General features: G+C 43.4%; 2 protein-coding genes and 1 non-coding gene across 3 annotated transcripts in view; 1 reads left to right on the top strand and 2 right to left on the bottom strand.

Annotated features, from left to right (window-relative positions):
• LOC122657158 lies at window positions 1-91 on the bottom strand. The gene has a single exon (XR_006332232.1). It is a non-coding gene; the product is annotated as a small nucleolar RNA snoR1 (small nucleolar RNA).
• Window positions 92-5,494: 5,403 nt separating this feature from the next.
• Window positions 5,495-10,566, top strand: LOC122654337 (universal stress protein A-like protein). The gene is made up of 4 exons (XM_043848392.1): window positions 5,495-5,787; window positions 9,376-9,497; window positions 9,785-9,903; window positions 10,380-10,566. The coding sequence occupies exons 1-4, from the start codon at window positions 5,601-5,603 to the stop codon at window positions 10,486-10,488; spliced, it is 537 nt and encodes a 178-aa protein (XP_043704327.1). The 5' UTR covers window positions 5,495-5,600; the 3' UTR covers window positions 10,489-10,566.
• Window positions 10,567-16,408: 5,842 nt separating this feature from the next.
• Window positions 16,409-20,190, bottom strand: part of LOC122654333 (serine/threonine-protein kinase ATM) — a 186,430-nt gene continuing 182,648 nt past the window's right edge. Inside the window, exons 69-70 of the mRNA XM_043848385.1 lie at window positions 18,084-18,173; window positions 16,409-16,478 (exon numbers count right to left, since the gene is read on the bottom strand). The gene's annotated coding sequence lies outside the window, so the exon portion shown is untranslated. The remainder of the gene's footprint in view (window positions 16,479-18,083; window positions 18,174-20,190) is intronic.

Genomic DNA, 20,190 nt, shown 5'->3' with positions numbered 1-20,190 from the left:
GGCTCAGAGAGTTGCTAACTTTGCTCAAAGAAGAACCATTAAAGCTCTTCTCATACAAGAGGTGTCAGAATAAGCACTCTTCATCTTTGCCCTAATTGAACAATCAAAATACAGAGTTCTACATAATAAGGAGAAGATTCAACAACAGAGACAGATAAGAATAGACAACACACAAAGCGAAAATAGAACAAGAAAAATCCTACTCCACTCTAGGGTTGAAGCTTCCCTCAAGTTTCTTCTTCGATCACTTGTATTTATAAGGTTTACAGCTATTAGGGTTCAGGTGTGGTAGCATACGGGGTTGGATCTTACTTTGGCGGCCCAACGGCCCCAACCTATTCTAAAACTTATCAAGGATAAAACAGCTCTGCGGGGAGCGTGGCACCTGCGCCAGATACAGGGGTTAAATGACTATCCTGCCCCTCATGAAAAGCGGAAATGCCACTTATATTGATGTGTCTTTGTATATCAATTTGGATCCTCTACTGCCGAACTGTCCAGCAGAACCATGCTGTCTAGACATGGTGAGGCATGCAATGAACGCCTTACCTCTGAATCCCTTTGTATATACTCTCATTGGTTCTTGTGCATATAGGGGCCACGCTCCCCCATATAAGACATTATCCCAACTTTTAATTTTTAATTTTTATGTGAAAATCCCAACTTTTAATAAGAATTAAGGGAAAATGTTCCCTGAGGTGCACGTTGCGGCCTAGACACATGGGGGTGGGTGAATGACTACCCCGCCCCATGTGTCTGGGAGCTGCGGTGCAAACAATATCGCCCTAGAATTTAAATTGGCAAAAAAGTTTTGTTGCTTACACAATTGTCACTTCAACTCTGAATTGCCATCTTTTTGTCTCATATTGGATGAAGGGGTACATCTGTACATACGACATACACCACTGTGTATAAAGACAAGATCCTAAACAAATTAATAAATGGGCGCCAAGTTATTGGACTGACGAACTAGAAACAATTCTTGTATACACGCTAATAATCGTTTTTAAATTAATTTTACTTTTTATTTAAATTTTTACCCTTCACTTAAAGAACTTTTGAAAATAAAACCAAGACAATCAAAATGAAATAAACAAGTTTTTATTCACCACTTTGATTATGATCTCCCCTATAATCAGGCCACTTTTGAGATTTTGTTTTTTCAATGAAGTGGCCCTTTGAACAAGCAATGTAGATGAACGCACCAATGGAGTGAGATGGAAGAGTTTTATATAATAGGCAATAAGATCATTGCATGTGATAAGAATGGATATAGAGAGAAGAGTCCAATTCCTTTGCACGTACGTAAGAGAGGTAACCATACCTGTCCCATGTTTGCCATTTACAAGGGGAGGAGAGGTATCTATACGTGCACGCAGATGATCCATTCTCTAGAGAGAAAGGGGCATGTCCGTGTAGAAAATTATCTCCTCCAGTTCCCCAGTGCTTCTAATAAGGGGGAAATGAACCCCATCCAAGTAGACTGTTCGTGCAGGGGTAGGGTGGTCATTGTGCCCCCTTGTTAGGGGCACTGGGGAATTGAGCTGGGCAGGGAACTGGAGGGGATAAAGATCCATGTCCGTATGTGTCACACCCCTATCCCGACAAGGGATAAAATACAATATCAGGGTATGATTGGGGTGACACGCGTCATCCCACCTCACCGCCAGGATCTCGATGCAGTGGCCAACTCACAGTCATAAACCAATATTACAATACAATAATATCAGAGTGCGAAAGATAAAGGAATATTACATTTCCAACGATCATAAAATAAGCGGAAGCGTTTACAGTAGTTACCTCATATTCACACGGCTAAGTGATACATAAATAGTTTGGATGGATATCCCGAATGACCATAGCATAACTACCCCAAAACAAGTATAATAATAAATATTTATACAAGGCACGTTGCCCCAAAAAAAAAACAAAAGAAGGGAACAAGTCCCAAGTATCAATACAGCCCGTAGGCACAATCATCATGGGCAACCATCGCCATGATCCTCGATCCACGGTCTCTGGCTCCACAAGAATCATCCGCATCAAAATCTAAAAAGAATGTGTACACGGGGTTAGCTCCATCGAGCTAGTGAGAGAGAAAAGGGGATGCACAATCACACAATCACAAATAGTCCATGGTGCATGCTATTATTAATTCATTTACCACCTAACACACAATGCTAAGTCAATGGGTATATGCTACGCAATAACTCGGGAAGACATTGTGGATCCTTCCATTCTCACCACAATGCAACCTCAATTATTACTATGGAGCCCGCGCCGGTCGTAGTCATCACCACCCGAGGCGGACCCGATAACCATTACTACCCCTGGCCTGGCCTCTCTAACTCTCCACAGCGGCGGGTGCTCGCTACCCAACACCTAAACCCCTGTTGGTAAGGGTCGTAGCATAGGGAACCAGCCTAACCACGGATATACTACATGAATCCTATCGTGTTGAGAGGTACATCCGGGTGTGTCAACGTCCCATTCCATCTAACACCGGTACCAAGACAACACGGCGCATACAGCAAGAATGAGATGCAATATACAATTCCACGTATACGGGGTTCCGGTGCAGTATTTCCAGCACGTAACCCAACACAAATCCATATCATCCAAATCATCATCATCGAATAAGAATAAATGCAAATATGCAATCATGCTTGAATGATAATGTCACAACATAATTCATAAATGCATGAATAAGCAATAGTAAACAAGCTCAAACAGTCACCCAAACCCACTCACCAATTACTTCAAATGGAATTTGTATAAGCGCAACGATTCCCGCTTAAAATCACCCCATTGCACATATGTTGGCACCTATGGAAGTGAATAAGAGTGTGAGAGAGTGTAGGGGAGGCCTCATAGAGAAACCCCACCATTTACATAAGTTATAAGCCTTAAAAGCGCATCGGAGGCAACGTCGGACTCGCGAGCTGCCTCCGACCTTGCCTCCGACCTTCCCCGCAGCTCGGGACACATCGGAGGCAAACATCGGACTCACGCAGCTTGCCTCCGATGCAACCCAAGTGTGATTTCAAGGTCTTTAAAAGCCCAGGGTTGTCCCATTTGGTTCTCTAAGCCTCAAGGGACTAGGGAGGGGTGTCTTGGAGTCTATTTGGGTCTTAGAAACACCCAACATTCAAAGATTTAAGGGGGTTTAAAGGATCAAAAGCTCAAAAATCCAGATTTGGGGTTTTCTTTGGTGGTTGAAGCTTTAGAATCAAATAGATTCAGCAAGAGGTCAAAATAGAGGTCTTTATAGGATTGTAATGAAAATGGGATAGCATCCTACAAGGGGAAACTACACATGGCTCGAGCTAACTCTTTGGGTTTCCAAAAAGAAATCCCCATCTTGGGGCTGCAACCAACGAACCACCCAAGCTCAAACGAGCAAGGGGGAAGAGAGAAAAATGGGGGAAAAGGGCATTTGGCTTACCTGGTTTGAGGTACACACGAGGTGCCCTCTTTAAAGCTCCAAACCCAGCAGCCGTTTCCTTCTTCTTCTTCCCTTCCTTCTCCTCCTTCTCCTCCTCTCTTCAAAGCTCTCCTCTCCTTTCACGATTAGGTTAGGAAAGAGAAAGAAAAAAGAAAGACTAAGGAATAGTCTTACCCCTCTCTCTCATATAGACTTCACATTTATTGGCCTATTTGGATAAGGCCTCATAAGTGTAACCTAGGGTCTATTTGGGTAGGGTCAAACATGGCAGGGCACCAATAGCACCTTAGCCACAGGGTCTCACCCACAAGGGTCCTTGTTAGCAGCATTGGATGCGGGTCGGAGGCAGCCAGAACCTTGCCTCCGATGCGAGTAGGAAGGTGGTTCCCACCATAAGAGGTCGGGCCTTTGGACCACACTTCGAGGGCTTTGAGAGGGCAGTAAGCACACAACAAAATTTGGTCAACTACTTACCCCTGACACGTCAAGGTGCAACCTCCGTGGTCCCGACTAGTTTCCACAGGCAACCTCGTACTATGGTCAATATAGCTGGGTTTGACCACCAGTGAGAACAACTCACCGGCATACGTGGCAGTGATAACTACACGTCACGGGGAAGAATTAATAATTAATTATACTCCTGGGGTGCGGGTATAACAGTATGTGTACCCCTCATTGCGGTTCAAAGAACTTTTTTCCAAAAAACCAAAAGGAAGAGAAAACACACATGGTCACCTACTCACACATTGACATAGTCATAATTCAAAGGCGAAAACGAGACTGACTGCGTGAGCCGCATGGTGGGGTTAGGGTAGCGGTGTTAATCTAGGATCAGAACCGGAAATCAAAACCGATCCAAACCAATAGGAATCGAAACCGGACCACCCAATAGCTTATTGGGATGGATCTGGTCCTAGTGATATACTATTGGTCTGGGCCAGTTCTGGTCCGGGTCTCCCAATGGTTCCAGAACCGATAGCCCATTAAGGACCCAGTAGCATCGGAACCGGATGATATATAAACAAATCAAATGGAAAGAAATCCTTACTTATTAATAATATTACATCATTTGGGACTTTTAAGTGGCGCTCTTTTGTTGCTCTTTCAGTTATTAGTCTATGAGTTGAGTTTGAAATGGAAATCATGAACTCTTAAAGCTGTGTCCTTATTTATATATGCATCAGTGTCTTTATTTTGGGTTTTACAAGTCTATATTTATGTATGATGATGCTCCCGTTTTCCTAGAGAAACTCTCATTGTCCTTGTTTAGGGCTCAATAATGTTTGGAGCCGATTAGGAACCGCAACCGGACCACTTATTAGTTAACGGTCTTCGGTCTCAAGTTTGGATCTGGTAAGCTTATTGGTCCGATTATGGTCTTGACACATTAGAGCCAGAATTGCTAAGGAGCTGGACCGATAGCCAAGAACCGGACCAATTGACACCCCTAGGTCAGGATTCTTCTTTGGGGTTGGAGGACGCTAGAAAATCAAGAATCGGGGTTGGTATCAATCCTGATCCAAATTAGATTGGAATCAGCCAGAATCGATCGTTTGATCTGAAAAATCACAGATTCAAGAGAATCTTGGTATGAATCAGCGATGTCAAATTGTCAGGAATGTGGATCAATTCGGTTGATTCCAATCTGAATCGAACGATTCATCAATCCGATTCCCAATTCTTGATTCTTGATAGGAAAACTAATTTTGATTGTTGAATCAACACAGTGGAGAGCGTTGAAGGCATCAGGAGCTTCTGTATGATTAAACAAAAGGCTTCATTTTAATTGATTACAAGGAGGAGTTACGAGGTCAGATAGGAATCACCGAATAAATATTGAAATCAACCCTAAGGCATGGGTGATGGGTCCCACTACCATCTGACGGCAAGAAGAAGCCGGATCCTCGTAGGCGCTGACCCTCACGAACAGCAGTATAGCATTCTACGGACGTGCAGAGAGAGGGAGAGAGAGACGAGTCATCCGACAAAACAAAAGCAGGCGCGTGCTTTCAAGCTGCAACTGTCCAGCGCATGCTAGCGACTGTGCTAGCAGAAAGAAGGCGGGAGAGTGAACGAGAGACTACAAGTATCGACCGATCGGTCAGTTGATCGAGAGATCCAGAGAGAGAGAGAGAGAGAGAGAGAGAGATCAGCAATGGAAGGTGCGGAATCGGAACCAACTCGGATAATGGTAGCGGTGAACGAGTCGTCAATCAAAGGATACCCACATGCGTCCATTAGCAGCCGCGGTGCATTCGACTGGACCCTCCAGAAGATCATCCGCTCCAACACCTCCGGCTTCAAGCTCCTCTTCCTTCACGTTCAAGTCCCTGACGAAGATGGTACTCTTTCCCCCTCTCTCTCTCGCTCATTTTCATTTATGTTTCTTCGTTTCAAAGTGTTCTTTACTTGCTTTGCTTAGCTTTCCTTTTTTGTGTGGGGGAAGGGGTGGGGGGGGGGGGGTGTTACTTAGGATCGAATGTTAGGGTCTGTGAACTTCCTTTTTTAGTTTTATAATTTCTTCGTTGGTCTCTCTTCGAGGTCCCTGAGCCTGACACAGTCATGAAATTTAAGGATAGCCTCAGACATTATTTGTTTAGGTATTATGGAAGATCAGATATGGAGCATACGTGAATTACAGTTTGTATAAAACAAACACCACAAACACAATCAATCAGATCCTCACACCACTTTAAACTCTGTCTTTTTCCCTTGAAATGAATTCAACAACTCCATTCCGTATAAGGATGATTTTTTAGCTTCAGCATCAAAGTCTAGTAGTGATCCCATCTATAGGGTAAGGCCTCCTGCAGGCCTGATTAAAATTAATTCAGATTGACCTACAAACAATAAGTAAAAGCTATTCTAGAAGAAAGTGGGTCTTATTAGCAAGGGGAGAGAGAGAGAGAGAGATCAGCAAAGTGGGTCTTATTACTGGGAAAGGTGTGGTACTTTGAGATGACTCGGGACATTCCATTGCAGCAAAGATTCAAAGTGGCTGTCTCAGTACCACTATTCTAGAAGAAAGTGGGTCTTATTAGCAAGAACCCTGGGTCATAAGCATGTTCTAGAAGAAATTGCTGCACTCCAACTGATCAGAATCTTATGGATATAGATTAGCTGCCCTACTGAGATTAGTCAATTGTATGTTTGCTCCTTCTTCTTTGTTCAAGGGATGGGAATAAGGCATCGCATTTTCTGGGGAAAGGGGCTTCTCTGTATGGTATTAGTAGAATCTGGGTTGGGGAACTGAAATGTATCTCATGTCCTCTCTAATCTGATTTTATGAGTAGTTTATCTCTCTCACCCCTCTTCTCAATAGTAATAAAAACCATTTACTATTTTCCTAAAAGAAAAAAAAGCGCAATCACTCTGGACCATTTGATCCACTTCTGGGGTGGTGCATCCCCCAGTAAATCAGTTATTGTTACAGTTAGATGGATGTCCCTTTGCTATCTGTTGTAAAAAGTAGTAAGACTTTATATGAAATGACTTATATGTAGAGATGTTGTGGTTGGAGAGTGTTTAGAATTTGAGTTATTGTTCCAAGATGTATGTTGATGAAAGCTGAGTCGTGCCACTTGACACTCCTAAAGTTGGTATTTGCCCCCTTTGGTGCAACTGGGTTTGAATGCGAAACTGTCTCCAGGATAGAACAGCTTCAGGCTTTTGGCAGCAAATGTGCACTCGTCTGATGCACCCCTTCGAGTAAATCAGAGTTGTGCTTAGGCCACACTAGATGTAATGCAATCGATAAAACATGATTCTGATTTGTCTAAAAACATGGGCAGCATAACAGTATATCATAAGAGGGAGGGGGAGGGACAGCAAGTGTTCATTACATTTTGAAGGCCCTCTCTTCCTCTATTTATAGAAGAGTAGGTGTCTCTTGAAGGTACCCATGGAGTAGGTGTGACTCTTGGTTCCAACGGATTGGATTAAAAGATTCCAATCCGAGTACTAGGAATGCATCTGTGCAAATAGATATGTCTCTTAATAGAGACATGTCCATTATGTATCGGTATGATATCTATGCGAATGGATGTGTGTCTATACGTGTGGGTATGATGTCTTACGTATGGGTATTTCTGTATTTGTACTCCTTGCCTTATGGGCCCAAGTCCAAGCCCAAGTAACTAAGCCCCAAAATCGGCCCAACAGTGAACCAAATAGAATAAATGGGCTAGGACATCATATATATTGCATCACTCCACACCACACCACACCACACCATACCACGACTTGGCTTGGCGCGCATGCGTGCGTCTGTGTGAAAAAGCACCCCGAATCGAGGGTATATGTGTATTTATTTGAACATTTTAAGGCTTGGCTACCATTTGGTAGTTTGAAAATAAGGTTTTGCAACGTTAGAGTACTCCCATGCTTATCCATACAAGGCAGTTAGAGACACTCCTCACTATCTGATATTCCAAACTAGTGACTTCTTTGCTCCAAAAATTGACTGATCAGATAATTGCAGTAATGTAGAGCTAGGACTCTAGGAACTTAGCTCACAGTATGATCATTAGTTCTGACAACAGTAGGTCTGAACACTTGGTTCCAGCAATACAACAGTAAACAATCACCAAAAATAGAAGGCTGTCATTAGGGACCTTGACATTCAAATCACCAATGCTCTGAATATATTTCTAAGGAGGTATCCTGTCACTGTAACAGACCAGTATAACAGCTTTCACAATCAGCAGAACAGAAAGTGAATAAATATCAGAATTAATAACTGATGCAGAATTAGTAACTAACCAACTCTGGTGGGACAAGTCTCCCAATCTAGGATAGGATACTTGGAATGGATTAAGTCCTCAAAATTACAGCCAAATCTGATGGCTGGATCAACAAATATCAAGAAGAGTAAAAAGTATGATTCAAAATAGCGACTCACAACTAATGACGCAAATCAGCCAATGGATCAGACTGTCACAACAAACACCCAATGCTTTTCCAAGTCTCCAAATGGGTGAGAGATCACATATTTATGATCTTTTGATCGGGTTTACACTTGACAGTCATACTGTCACATGCTAATTCTCATAAGGTAAAACCTACCAATTGGTGGTTTCTAGTCTTTTGCATATGCCCTGTTTGTTTGGCTAATTTGGTCTACCCTGGAAAGGACTTCAAGTTTCCTCTTTATGCCATGTTACCTGGTTGTCTGTAGTAAAGAGTTGGAAATGCTTGTTTTTGTTTAAAGTTAAATGTGCTCCATGGAGCATTATAATTGTTGTGTCAAGGACTTCAGAAATGTTTTGAATGACAGCACTATCATTCCTGTTCTTGGTGCACATGATGGTGAAGAACACCAGAATTAGGTGACAGTTTTGTTCTTTTCTTTATCTTCCCTGGTATGGAGGCTTAGTCAAACCCTTGATCTCAAGTTTGCAACGAAAAAAGAAAAGAAAAGAAAGAAGCACCATTGGCTTCCTGTATTGACATGATCCCTTTAGGCGCTTGTTTTTATTAACTTTGCAAAATCTAGACTGAGATTTATGATCCACCACTCCATATAGAGTAAATTCTGGTTGTCAGCTTGGTCATTGTAAGTGTCTAAATAATCTGTTCGTGGTGCTCCTCCCTGCCACCTTCCCCAGCTATGGCACTCTTGTTCTATCAAATCCATCTTTGGACATACCCGTTTTCTATTGTCTGTAATTTTGTTCTCTTTTTATGATGAATTTAGTTGTCAGTAAAATGAATAAATCCAAATTGTATTAATAATATTCCTAGATGAACAATTTGCTTTTTAAAAAATTTCATTATTATTGTTATTGTTATTTTTTATGTCCCAGCTAGTTGTTTGTGTGATGGTTATGGTATACCAAAATCATTGTTTGAGCTTGTTCCTCACTTATACAATTAAAATGATTATTTGAAAGAATTACTAGTTAATAGTATATTGGTTATGTTTGTGCTAGGGTTTAATGACATGGACAGTATTTATGCGTCACCTGGAGATTTCCAGGATATGAAACACAGAGACATGAAAAGAGGGCTTCACTTGCTGGAGTACTTCGTTGGGAGGTCTCATGAAATTGGGGTATTGAAAAAATTTCTTCCCAGGGCTCAGATGCTGATTTTCAACCTTGTCTTTTTGCTTTGATTTATATAAACTTATGTTCATTAAAATTTTTGGATTTGCAATGATTTTATGCTGTCTATTTTATTTCCCAATACTCGGGAGCTGTTTATAGGTTCCTTTTGAAGCATGGTTCGAGAAGAGGTGATCCCAAGGAAGTGATTTTCCATGGGTTGATTGGGATTCTAGAACTTTCAATTGTTTTAAGCTGTTTGTTTTATTTTCCAATGTTCTGGAACTGTTTCTAGGTTCCTTGTGAAGCATGGATCAAGAAAGGTGATCCAAAGGAAGTGATCTGCCATGAGGTGAAGCGAGTTCGGCCTGATCTTCTGGTTGTAGGAAGTCGTGGGCTAGGCCCTTTTCAAAGGTATGCCTGGAGCTTGGTTCATTTACATTCCTGATGTCCATTCATCATTCCAATGATCCAATCTAGGTTTTCTTTTTACCCTTTTTTATTTTTAAAAAAAAAAAATGTAAACTAGCAGATGAAATGGAATACATGGCAATGTTTGATACATGTACACATTTTTTTTTTTAAATATCTATAAAAATATTAATGTCTTTCATTTTCACCATTTTACTTCCTCTGAATCTCTGATTGATTATCTATGACAACATTTTTGCTGTATTTGATCACAGAAAACAAAATAGTAGTTTCGTTTCATTGCGAAAAAAAGTGTCCTGGTTTGTATTATGCCCTAGTTGTTTGGTCAACTTGATCTACTCAATTGCTTGCCATAGAAACTTCTGATTTATAGTCACGGAATGATGATACCTGTTTGCTGCTGCTTGTCAACCAAATAATGTAATAAGAAGTTTGCTTTGTTGATTTTTTTTCCCCAGGGTGTTTGTTGGAACTGTGAGTGAATTTTGTGCAAAGCACGCAGACTGCCCTGTGGTTACGATCAAACGCAAGGTGAATGAAACCCCATCGGATCCTGTTGACGATTGATGGTTCCCAATCTGTGCTCAAATTTGTAATGTTTCCAGACAATATTACGTGTCACGTGACAAACACAACCATACATTTGAAAAAGTGGAAAGCAGAATAGAAATTTTGATGTAAAAACTACATATTAGTTTCATGTTGAGTGGCAGATGAAGGATGAAGGAGCTTCTTTTCTCTCTTGTCACATACTTGCTCTAGCATCTCCAATTTCAGCAGCTTTGATGTCTATAGAAATTTTGATGTAAAAACTACATATTAGTTACATGTTGAGTGGCAGATGAAAGAGCTTCTTTTCTCTCTTGTCACATATTTGCTCTGGCATCTCCATGTTCGGAAGCTTTGATGTCTTCTTTTGTTTCAAAACTATAACCTGGTATGGAGTCTTTCCTTCCTCCATTGACAGCTGGCTGGGATGTTGGAATCCCCTTCTTGAACCCAAATTCCAGGTCACCTTCTTTTGGCTGGAAAGTGTGGTTTTGTGACTCTGGTCTGGGCTTTGGGTGGAAGGTGTGATCTTTCGACTCTCGCTTGTTCTTTGGACGGGAAGAACATCGGTTGCAGAGTCGGCTAATGAAGCAAGCAATGGCTGATAAAACAACGATCGCAGCCAAGACTATAAAGACTGTCCCGAATGAGCCCTTGGAATGGTAAGAAGTCGATGGTGAGACAGTATTTGGGTAGACCAGCATCGGCGGTGGTGGTGGCAGAACAAGCGACATTTTCTGGTTTAGTGACTTGTATTCCTCTCACCTGTGGAGTGTTGATGTGTGGAACAGTGGAAGGTTGGGAGGGAAGAAAACATTGGTGGTGGTGTTCTTTGAGTGTGGAATGGTGGGACTTGGGAGGGAAGATAATATAGGTGGGGGTTCTTTGAGTGTCTACAAAGGCAGTTTGAAGGTTTTTTTTTTTTTAAAAGGCAATTTGAAGTTTAGGCCATAGAAGAAGCAAGTAATGCTGCGAGGGGAGGACAGTTTAATAAGTTGGCTGATTAGTGGAGTTTTGAATTCAAGGTTGAGGTGGGGGCTGCGGCTGCTGCTTCTTTAATGAAGACACAAGGTAAAGATATTCCTTTCTTCCTTCACTGGGGAAGAAGGGTGTGCTTTTTGCTATGTTGCAGTAGCTTGGAAAAGAGAGAGAGGAGGGTTTTGGAGACTTTAGATATCACTTCTGGAGAATTTGGACATCACCTCTCAAGATCCTTGTGAGAGGTGCAAGTTGAATTTCCTTTTTGGCCTTAGTATCACTCATGGGGGAGGGAAGGGATGAACTCCTAAGCAAGCTTTGCATTCTCACATAAACAGAACTAATACAGGTTGTGAAGCTACGTCCCACCAATTGGTTGGCTAAAGATTGATGGTTAAGGGTGTCAAAGTCCAGCCCAAACCGGTTGGATAAACTGAAAGAGACTGGTTCACCCTGGACCGAAATAAACAGAGTCCCTATAGGTTTGGTGTCAGGTTGGGATTTTATGGGACCGATAGAAACTGAAACGATAGAACCCAAAAATAATCGAGACAGGACCAATAGTAACCCGATCAGAAACCGGAAACCCAAAACACCAGAAATTTCCCGTCGATTTCCTTTATGTATACATGTAAAATCAAATTGGACTGGACTGAACAAGATAGTAGCCTGATTACAAATTGATAAGAAACCAAAACAACCAAAGCCCAAACTTTCTCAGGGGTTTGGTTTCAGGTTTACCCAGAAACAAGCCAAAATCAATTCAGTCCACCTAAAACCGAACCAAACCCACCGATTGACACCCTTATTGATGGGGGTTCCATTGGTCATATGATGCTAATTGAAGCCGTGGAAGCTGGATCAACGGTTACAAATGATGGTTGCCACCAATTTGATTGTGTACATTAGCCATAAATATGTTCCACATTGTATTCCTGGAATCCACAGTGACCCCCTGACAAAAAGTTTACACTTTTGGATTTGAAAGCTTTAACCCCGTTGGTATTGTCACCTGTGCATTTGTATCTTATTATATTCTAAGAAGGATCTCTGATTTTGATGTCGAGGGTGGGGGTAATGTTTCCTTTCCTCTTTCTCAAAGGAAAGGCTCTCTCTCCTAATCTGATAAAAGTAATAGCTCTGCCTAACTATTATCCCCCATGTGTTGTCGTTCCGACAAATATATGGATGGCTAAAGCATCAGAAACTTTAGCATTGCTGGGCATACGGATATATAGAAATGGGATCTTTTTATTGACACGCTTTTCTTATTTTGCCCTCCTCTTAGAACACCTTTTCTTTTGATGCGTCCACCAATCCAATAGAAGACCAACATATACGTCGAATCTGAACAGAATAACTTGAAACCATGACCATAATGCATATCCCTTCTACTTTAACACTCCTAACATTTGTACTATGTCATATCACTTGGTTTTAATATTTCCTTGAATCCCTAGTCTTGCAGACCCAAGTGTACTGTACCAGAACTGGGATCAAATCTACCCTCAACCCTGTTTTTAATGGTCCAGCTTTCCATGAGAGAGAAAAAAAAAAAAAAAAAAAAAGGAAAAAAAAAAAAAAAGAAGGGGGGAGGAGAGGGGGGGGGGGGGGGGGGGGGGGGGGGAGGGGGGGGGGGGGAAAAAAGGGGGGGGGGGGGGGGGGGGGGGGGGGGGGGGGGGGGAAGGGGAAATTGGAGATGTTTTGGTTTTTTGGGGGGGGGTGTGGGGGGGGGGGGGGGGGTGGGTGGGGGGGGGGGGGGGTGGGTGGGGGGTGGGTTTGGATAATGAAATGGGAAAAATGAATTTTAAAAATAAAAATGTGGTATGGGGTAAGGTTGAAGATTTATTGTTGGGGGAGGGGTTTTTGATGTGGTGTTGTGAGGGGGGGGGGGTTAATGTTTTTTTTTTTGGTGGTTGGGGGGGGTTTATGTTGGGATTTTGGGGGGGGGGGGAGAGGGGGGGTTGATGGGGGGGGGGGGGGGGTAAAGTGTTTGTTGGGGGGGGGGGGGGGGGGGGGGGGGGGGGGGGGGGGGGGGGTTTGGGTGTGGGTGGGGGTGGGGGGGGGGGGTTGGTGGGGGGGTGTGGGGGGGGGGGGGGGTTTGTGGTGTTGTGGTGGGGGGGGGGGGGGTGTTGGGGGTTTGGTATGGGGGTGGTTGGGTTTTTGTTGGGTTTTTGTTTTTGGGGGGGGGGGGGGGGGGGGGGGGTTTATGGGAGAGGGAAAAAAAATTTAAAGGTGAATATTTTTTTTTTTTTTTTGGTTTTTTTTGTTTTTGTTTTTTGTGTTGGGGGGTTTTTTTTTTTTTTTTTTGTTTTTTTTTTTTTTTTTGTTTTGGTTTTTTTTTTTTTTTTTTTTGTGGGTGTGGGGGGTGGGAGGGGATAGGGGGGGAAGGGGGTGGGTTTGGGTGGTGTTAGGTTTTTTAATTTTTAATTTGAAAAAAAATTTTTTTTTTGTTTTTTTTTTTTTTTTTTTTTTTTTTTTTTTTTTTTTTTTTTTTTATTTTTTTTTTTTTTTTTTTTTTTTTTTTTTTTTTTTTATTTTTTTTTTGGTTGTGGTTGGGTGGTGTGGGGGTGGTGTTTGGGGTGGTGGTGGGGTTTTTGGTTGGTGGGGGGGGGGGTGGGGGTTTGGTGGGTGTGGGGGGGGGGGGGGGTGGGGGGGGGGGGGGGGGGGGGGGGGGGGGGGGGGGGGTTGGGGGGGGGGGGGAGTGGGAGGGGGGGGGGGTGGGTGGGTGGTTGGGGGGGGGGGGGGGGGGTTTGGGGGGGGGGGGGGGGGGGGGGGGGGGGGGGGGGGTTTTGGGGTGGTATGGATGGGGGTGGGGTTTTTTTATTGGGGGTTTGTGTTTTTTGGGTGTTTGTGTGTTTTTGTTTGTTGGTGTTGTTTGTTGTTTTGGGTTTTTTTGTGTGTGGGGGTTTTTTTTTTGGTGGTTTTTGTTTTGTTTTTTGGTAATGTGTTTTTAATCGTGTGGGTTTTTTTGGGTTTTGGTTGGGGGTAGGGTGGGTGGAAGGGGTAGGGGGTGGGGGGGGGGGGGGGGGTTGGGGGGTGGGGGGGGGGGGGGGGGGGGGGGGGGGGGGGGGGGGGGGGGGGGGGGGGGGATGGGGGGGTTGGGGGGGGGGGGGGGGGGTGGGGGGGGGAGGGGGTGGTAAGGGGAAAATTTGGGGTTGGGGGTTTGGGGGGGGTGGTGGTGGGGTAATTGTGTTGGGTGTGGGTTTGTTGGTGTGGGGTGGGGGGATGTGCATGGTTTGTTTTTGTGTGTTTGTTTGTGGGGGGGGGGTGGGGGGTGTTGTTTGTGGGTGGGGGTGTTGGGGGGGTAGAATTTTTTTTAATTTTATTGGTGTTGGGGTTGGGGGTTTTGGTTGGATTGTGGGGGGTGGGGGGGGGGTTGGGTGTGGGGGGGGTGGGGGGGGAGGAGGGGGATGTGGGGCATCGACTTTTTTTTTTTTGTGGTTTGGGGGGGGGGGGGGGGAGTGGATTTTTGTATTTTGGGGTGGGGGGGGGGGGGGGGAGGGGGGAGGTGTTTGGGGTTGGTGGTTGGGGGGGGGTGGGGTGGGGTTTGGTTTTGGGGTAAGTGGGGGGGGGGGGGTGGGGGGTGGGAGGAGAGGGAAGGGGGGAGGGGAGAGGGGGGGGGGGGGGGGGGGGGTTTGTGGGTTTTTTTTGGGGGTTGGGGGTTGTTTGTGGGTTGGTTTTTTTTTTGGGTTGAAGAGGGAAAATGTATTTTTGGGGGGGGGGGGGGGGGGGAGGTAGTTTTTTTAAAAGGGGGTGGGGGGGGGTTTTTTTTTTTTATTTTTGTGGGTTTTTTAAAAAAAAAAAAAAAAAAAAAAAAAAAAAAAGGGGGGAAAAAAAGAGGGAGGGGGGGGGGGGGGTGGAATGATGGTGGGGGGGAGGAAGATTGGGGGGAGGAGGAAAAAAAGGGGGAGGGAGGAAGAGGGAGAAAAAAGGGGAGGGGGGTGGGGAGGGGTGGGTGGGGGGTGGGGTGTGTTTGGGGGTAGATTGGGGGGGGGGAGTATGTGGTAGAGGGGGGGGGGGGGGGTGTGTTGGGGGGGGTTTTTGTGTGGGTAGAAGGAAAATAAAAATTATAATGAAAAAAAGGAGGGGAAGAAGGGGGGGGGGAGGGGGGGTGTTGGGGTTGTGGTTGTTTTTTGGGTTGTGGTCTAAAAAAAAAATTTTTTTTTTTTTTTTTTTTTTTTTTTTTATTTTTATTTTTTTTTTTGTTTGTTGGGGGGGGGGTGGGGTTTTTTTTTTTTTGGGTGTGGGGGTTGTGGTGGAAGTTTCGTGGGGGGGGGGGGGGGTGGTTTTTTTTGGGGGAGGGGGGGGGGTTGGGGGGGTGGGGGGGGGGGGGGGGGGGGGGGGGGGGGGAAGGGGGGGGGAGGGAAAAAAAAATGGATAATGAAGTTGGAGAGAGAGAGAGCAAATGCAGACTTTTCTTGCATAATCCATTGTCCTCCCCCTTTCTCTTTTTACATAATATAAATTTTCTTTTTTGGGGGGGAATCTTTTGATATCCCGAATCCATCATTAGCACATTCAGTCAGTAGGTACTAGGGGCTCTATTGCTCGAGGTGGCCTGGGTTTGCATAAGCTTTTTTCAAGTGCTGAGTTTTTGAGAATGTAGGAAAATGTTGTAAAATGTTTGATATATTTGAAGAACACTAAGTAGGAAAATGTTGTAAAGTAGTTGATATATTTTTGACACAAGTATGATTTAGGTTTGTTCACTTCATATTTCTCAAAATGTCCTGATTAAACCAGATGCATGAGGTAATGGCACTTGCATTTGACATTTTCTCCCGGCATTCCATAAACGACCAGTCTCCTATCCCATAACACCCATGGGCTCCTCCGCTCCTTGAGCTGAAAGAGATAAAGACATGACTTAATTAAGGTAATCAAAGCATTTCTCACAAAATCTAGCATGCATATTACGGAAATGTACCAATAGTGGGTTTAACTAACCTTCCAATAAGATATTCACCGAGTGGAATTGTGCCATCAACCCATTCAAGAACACCAGCACTTGGGGTAAAAGGAACAACCTGCTCATTAACAACTATGCAAATGAACAAACTAAACATGGATGGTCAAAAACATTCAATAGCAGAAAACTGAAAAATAACAATTTCGAGGAAAACTAATCAATGACATGCGCTGTACAGAAATTCCATACACCATGTTGCCTTATGTTGTCTTTTAAGCAAGGTTCAAGATTTCTGATTCGACCGAGATTTCGACCTAGGTCAAAACCGAAATATACCACCAAAATGGCACCGAAATATGTTCCCAAAATGGCATCGAAATCTGCCACCAAAGTATGGTCCATTTCAGTGAAAAAACTGAACGTTGAAGACCTCTCAATTCACATGCCATTTCGTTTTAACGAGTGCCAAAACCGAAATATGCAGTCAAAATTTCGTATGTTTTTTATTTGAGATGAGGAAATATCTTTCTTGCGAAAGAAGTGAAGGATGGACAACAGAATTTATTTGAAGAAGAACACAAAGCTAATCAATGACTTTTGCTGTATAGAATTGCATACACCATTTGGTGTGCTATCATCTATCAAGTGACAAAAAGTCTTGCTCAGGGGAATAAGTGAACGGGTTTTAATTTCCCTATTGCCAAAATAAAGAGCATTTCATCGTTGAAACAAAAATTCTGTCCAAGTATGTATCTGTATAACCAGTACTTTCACCAAATTTAGAAACACTGACAAAGGATACAAAAAACAGTGTAGAAATGAGTCCTATCCAGAGGAATACTTGGATGCCCAAGTTCATTCCATCATATAATGAGTAATGACCGATATCAGATGTTAGGCATACACACCTCTTGATTTATTTTTTAAAATACCTTTTAGTTCCTATTTCCCAGACTTCCCAAGATATACATATTCCATAGGGGATTAGTTCCCAAATAATGTTCCTTGTGGAGCACATAGAGTAGTAGCTCAGGAGGTGAAACTCCACTTTGAACGTTTTGATTCAACCCACTGACCTCTGAATAAAAAAAGAGCACAGTTACTGTGATAATGCTCTAGGATGAGATATGGTTCAGGTGATGTTTACGTAGTTTGTCTAACTGCAATGGATTCCAGGGCATCCTATGGTCACCATCCCGACCCAACCCGTCACTCCCCCACCATCCCCCAAACCCAAAAAAGGGTGACAAAAGATCACAATTTTTCCTGAGAACTGTATTTTTTTCATGGATTCAGTTGTGCATTTCTACAGTTCTTTTATAGGATATCTCATCTTGAAGTGAAACTCTGAAGACCTTGCCGGACATTTCGGTCCATAAAACCATAGTTAATGGAGGGAAAAGCATTATTGGTTTATTGCCAAGGCAAGGTGTAAAGTAGCAAGCAGAGAAAATAGCTCATATCTTACTAACAAATATCATAAAGGTAAACTGATAAGTATGATGTGTTAAAATCGTTAAGAATCACTCAATTTGGTTCTTGATGTATAGGAATTAATTGAAACAAGAAAAAAGGAAAAAATCCAACAGCAGCAGAAGATTCAAATCAACCATTTGGTATTGGATACAAGAATCCTGTTCATTCTATTCTATCCCAAGTGTATCTTCCACCAAGCAATATGAATTTTTTTTTTTTTAGATTTGAAAGCACAAAGAAAAAAAACCTTGTATGTACGTATTTGTAATCTTCTCTGCTGTGTATCACGATGATTCTGTAAAAAGGTATTTACTAAACCAAAAAATTGTTCCATAACCTGCACAAAAATCCAATGATAGCAGTTATAATTTCGGCCACTTACAGAAGGACAATAAAAAATGTTATAATTTGATATTGAAATAAAAAGAATAAAGAACCACTTAAGTTCTCATGTTGATAACGTAGGGTAATAAAGGAATGAGACGGAGGAAGGTCTGGTTGATCTGGGCAAGCTGGCTGGGTTTAAAGAAGAAGCTACGGATAGCTTTAAGAGGTCTCCTTTGATAGAGTCCTAGCAACTGAGGAACAAACCCATACTAAAACCATCGGGGCTAGGAGCTTTGTTGGATTTATAGGAGACGATAGCTTTAGAAATCTCATCATCAGAAGGGATAGACAGAAGGAAGTCTGTCAAAGGGGGGGGGGGCAAACTTATTGATGAGGTCCGGGGGGAGGTCCGGGGGTTGGGGGGATTGAAGAGGGAAGAGAAGGAGGAGACCGCTTCGGCCTTGATATCAGAAACCGAGGAGATAGGTGTCTCGTCCTGAGCGAGGAGCTGGGTGATGGAGTTAGAATTCAACCTGGCACGCAAGGATCGATGGAAGTAAGCCGTGTTAGAGTCTCCCAGCTCCAGCCATTTGATCCTGGATTTTTGGTGTAGGAAACTTTCTTCTTGGAGAGAGAGGGAGAAAAATGTAACATCCCTGTTCCCCCCTTGTGCATCTTCTGTTAGAATGGTTTTAAGGACACTGTCCACCTTTTCTTTGCTTGCCCCTTTACATCTACCATTTGAAAAAAAGCCCTTTTGCCCATTTGGCCCCACAGCAGGAGACATTTACCCTTTGATAGAGAATGCCTCTGAATGATCAAGACCTTCAAAGGTAGCACTCTCTGTGACATTGTTGGAAAGCTTGTTTTTGGTTTTGCCGTTCACCAGATTTGGATGGAGAGGAATCTTAGGAGATGGACTTCCAAATCTAGATCCTTAGACTTGATTTGGAAAGATATCTCTTTCGATGTCTCCTCTAAGCTCAGCACTATCCCGCATAGATCCTTTATTGACTCCCCAAGGAATAGGCACATTGTTGTTACCTGGGGTTTAGACAGCTCTCTTTTACAGCCTCCTCCCCTTTCTAGGATGGCTTGATTTTGTATCTTCCCCCCCCTCTCACTTCTCTCCCCTCTCCCCTTCTCTTTGTATATTCCCACCTCTTTTTTCCCCCTGCCCCTCCTGGGGTTTGGTAATATATTTATTCACCAAAAAAAAAAAAAAAAAACGTAGGGTAATACATGGACCCATCAGGCATCCATATAGACATCCTCCCAAGCTTTGAATGAAAGGCCCAAAAATCAAGTATGTGGCAGAATGGCAGCTTAGGTGGTAGCTGAGAGGCTCCACATAAAATCCAAATCACCTTCTACCATTCGGCAATTATGCTTCCTCAAACTACTATCAAGTCCCTTGAAGCTCTTATGGCTTCCTTTCTTTGGAAGGGCTCTGATTCCTCGAGGTTCCTTCATCCCTTGAGTTGGGCTGTTGTGTGCCTTCCCAAGAAGGAAGGAGGGTTAGGCATTAGAAGAATCAAAGATGTGAACACAGCTGGTATCATCAAGCTTATCTGGAAGATTGCCTAAAAAAAAAAGAGCATTTGGGTGGATTGGATTTATTCGGGTCCCCTGCGTCATGACTCCATTTGGACTGCCACCTCTTTATCTGATGCCTGTTGGGTCTGGAGGAAGATTCTTGCTAGCCGTCACTTGGTCCTTCAGGTCATCCGCTCCAGCATTGGCGATGGTTGATCTACCTACCTCTGGCTCGACAACTGGCATCCTATGGGAATTCTCCTTCACCGGATTACCCCAAGAATCATTTACTCCTCGGGTCTTCATAGACTTTCTTTGGTTGCTGATATTCTTGATCATAATGGTTGGGCTCCTCCCCCATCTGGCCCTACCCTCAATCCAATCTGGAATGAGCTCCACTCTATCTCTAGAAAGTCTGCAACAAGAGGTGATTGTGTTTCATGGTCATCAAACAGCTTTTGCTCATTATCCTCCAAGGTAGCTTGGAATTT

The sequence above is a fragment of the Telopea speciosissima genome, chromosome 3 (assembly GCF_018873765.1).
Source record: "Telopea speciosissima isolate NSW1024214 ecotype Mountain lineage chromosome 3, Tspe_v1, whole genome shotgun sequence".
NCBI classification, from domain to species: domain Eukaryota; kingdom Viridiplantae; phylum Streptophyta; class Magnoliopsida; order Proteales; family Proteaceae; genus Telopea; species Telopea speciosissima.
This window is presented reverse-complemented; position numbering and strand designations above follow the sequence as displayed.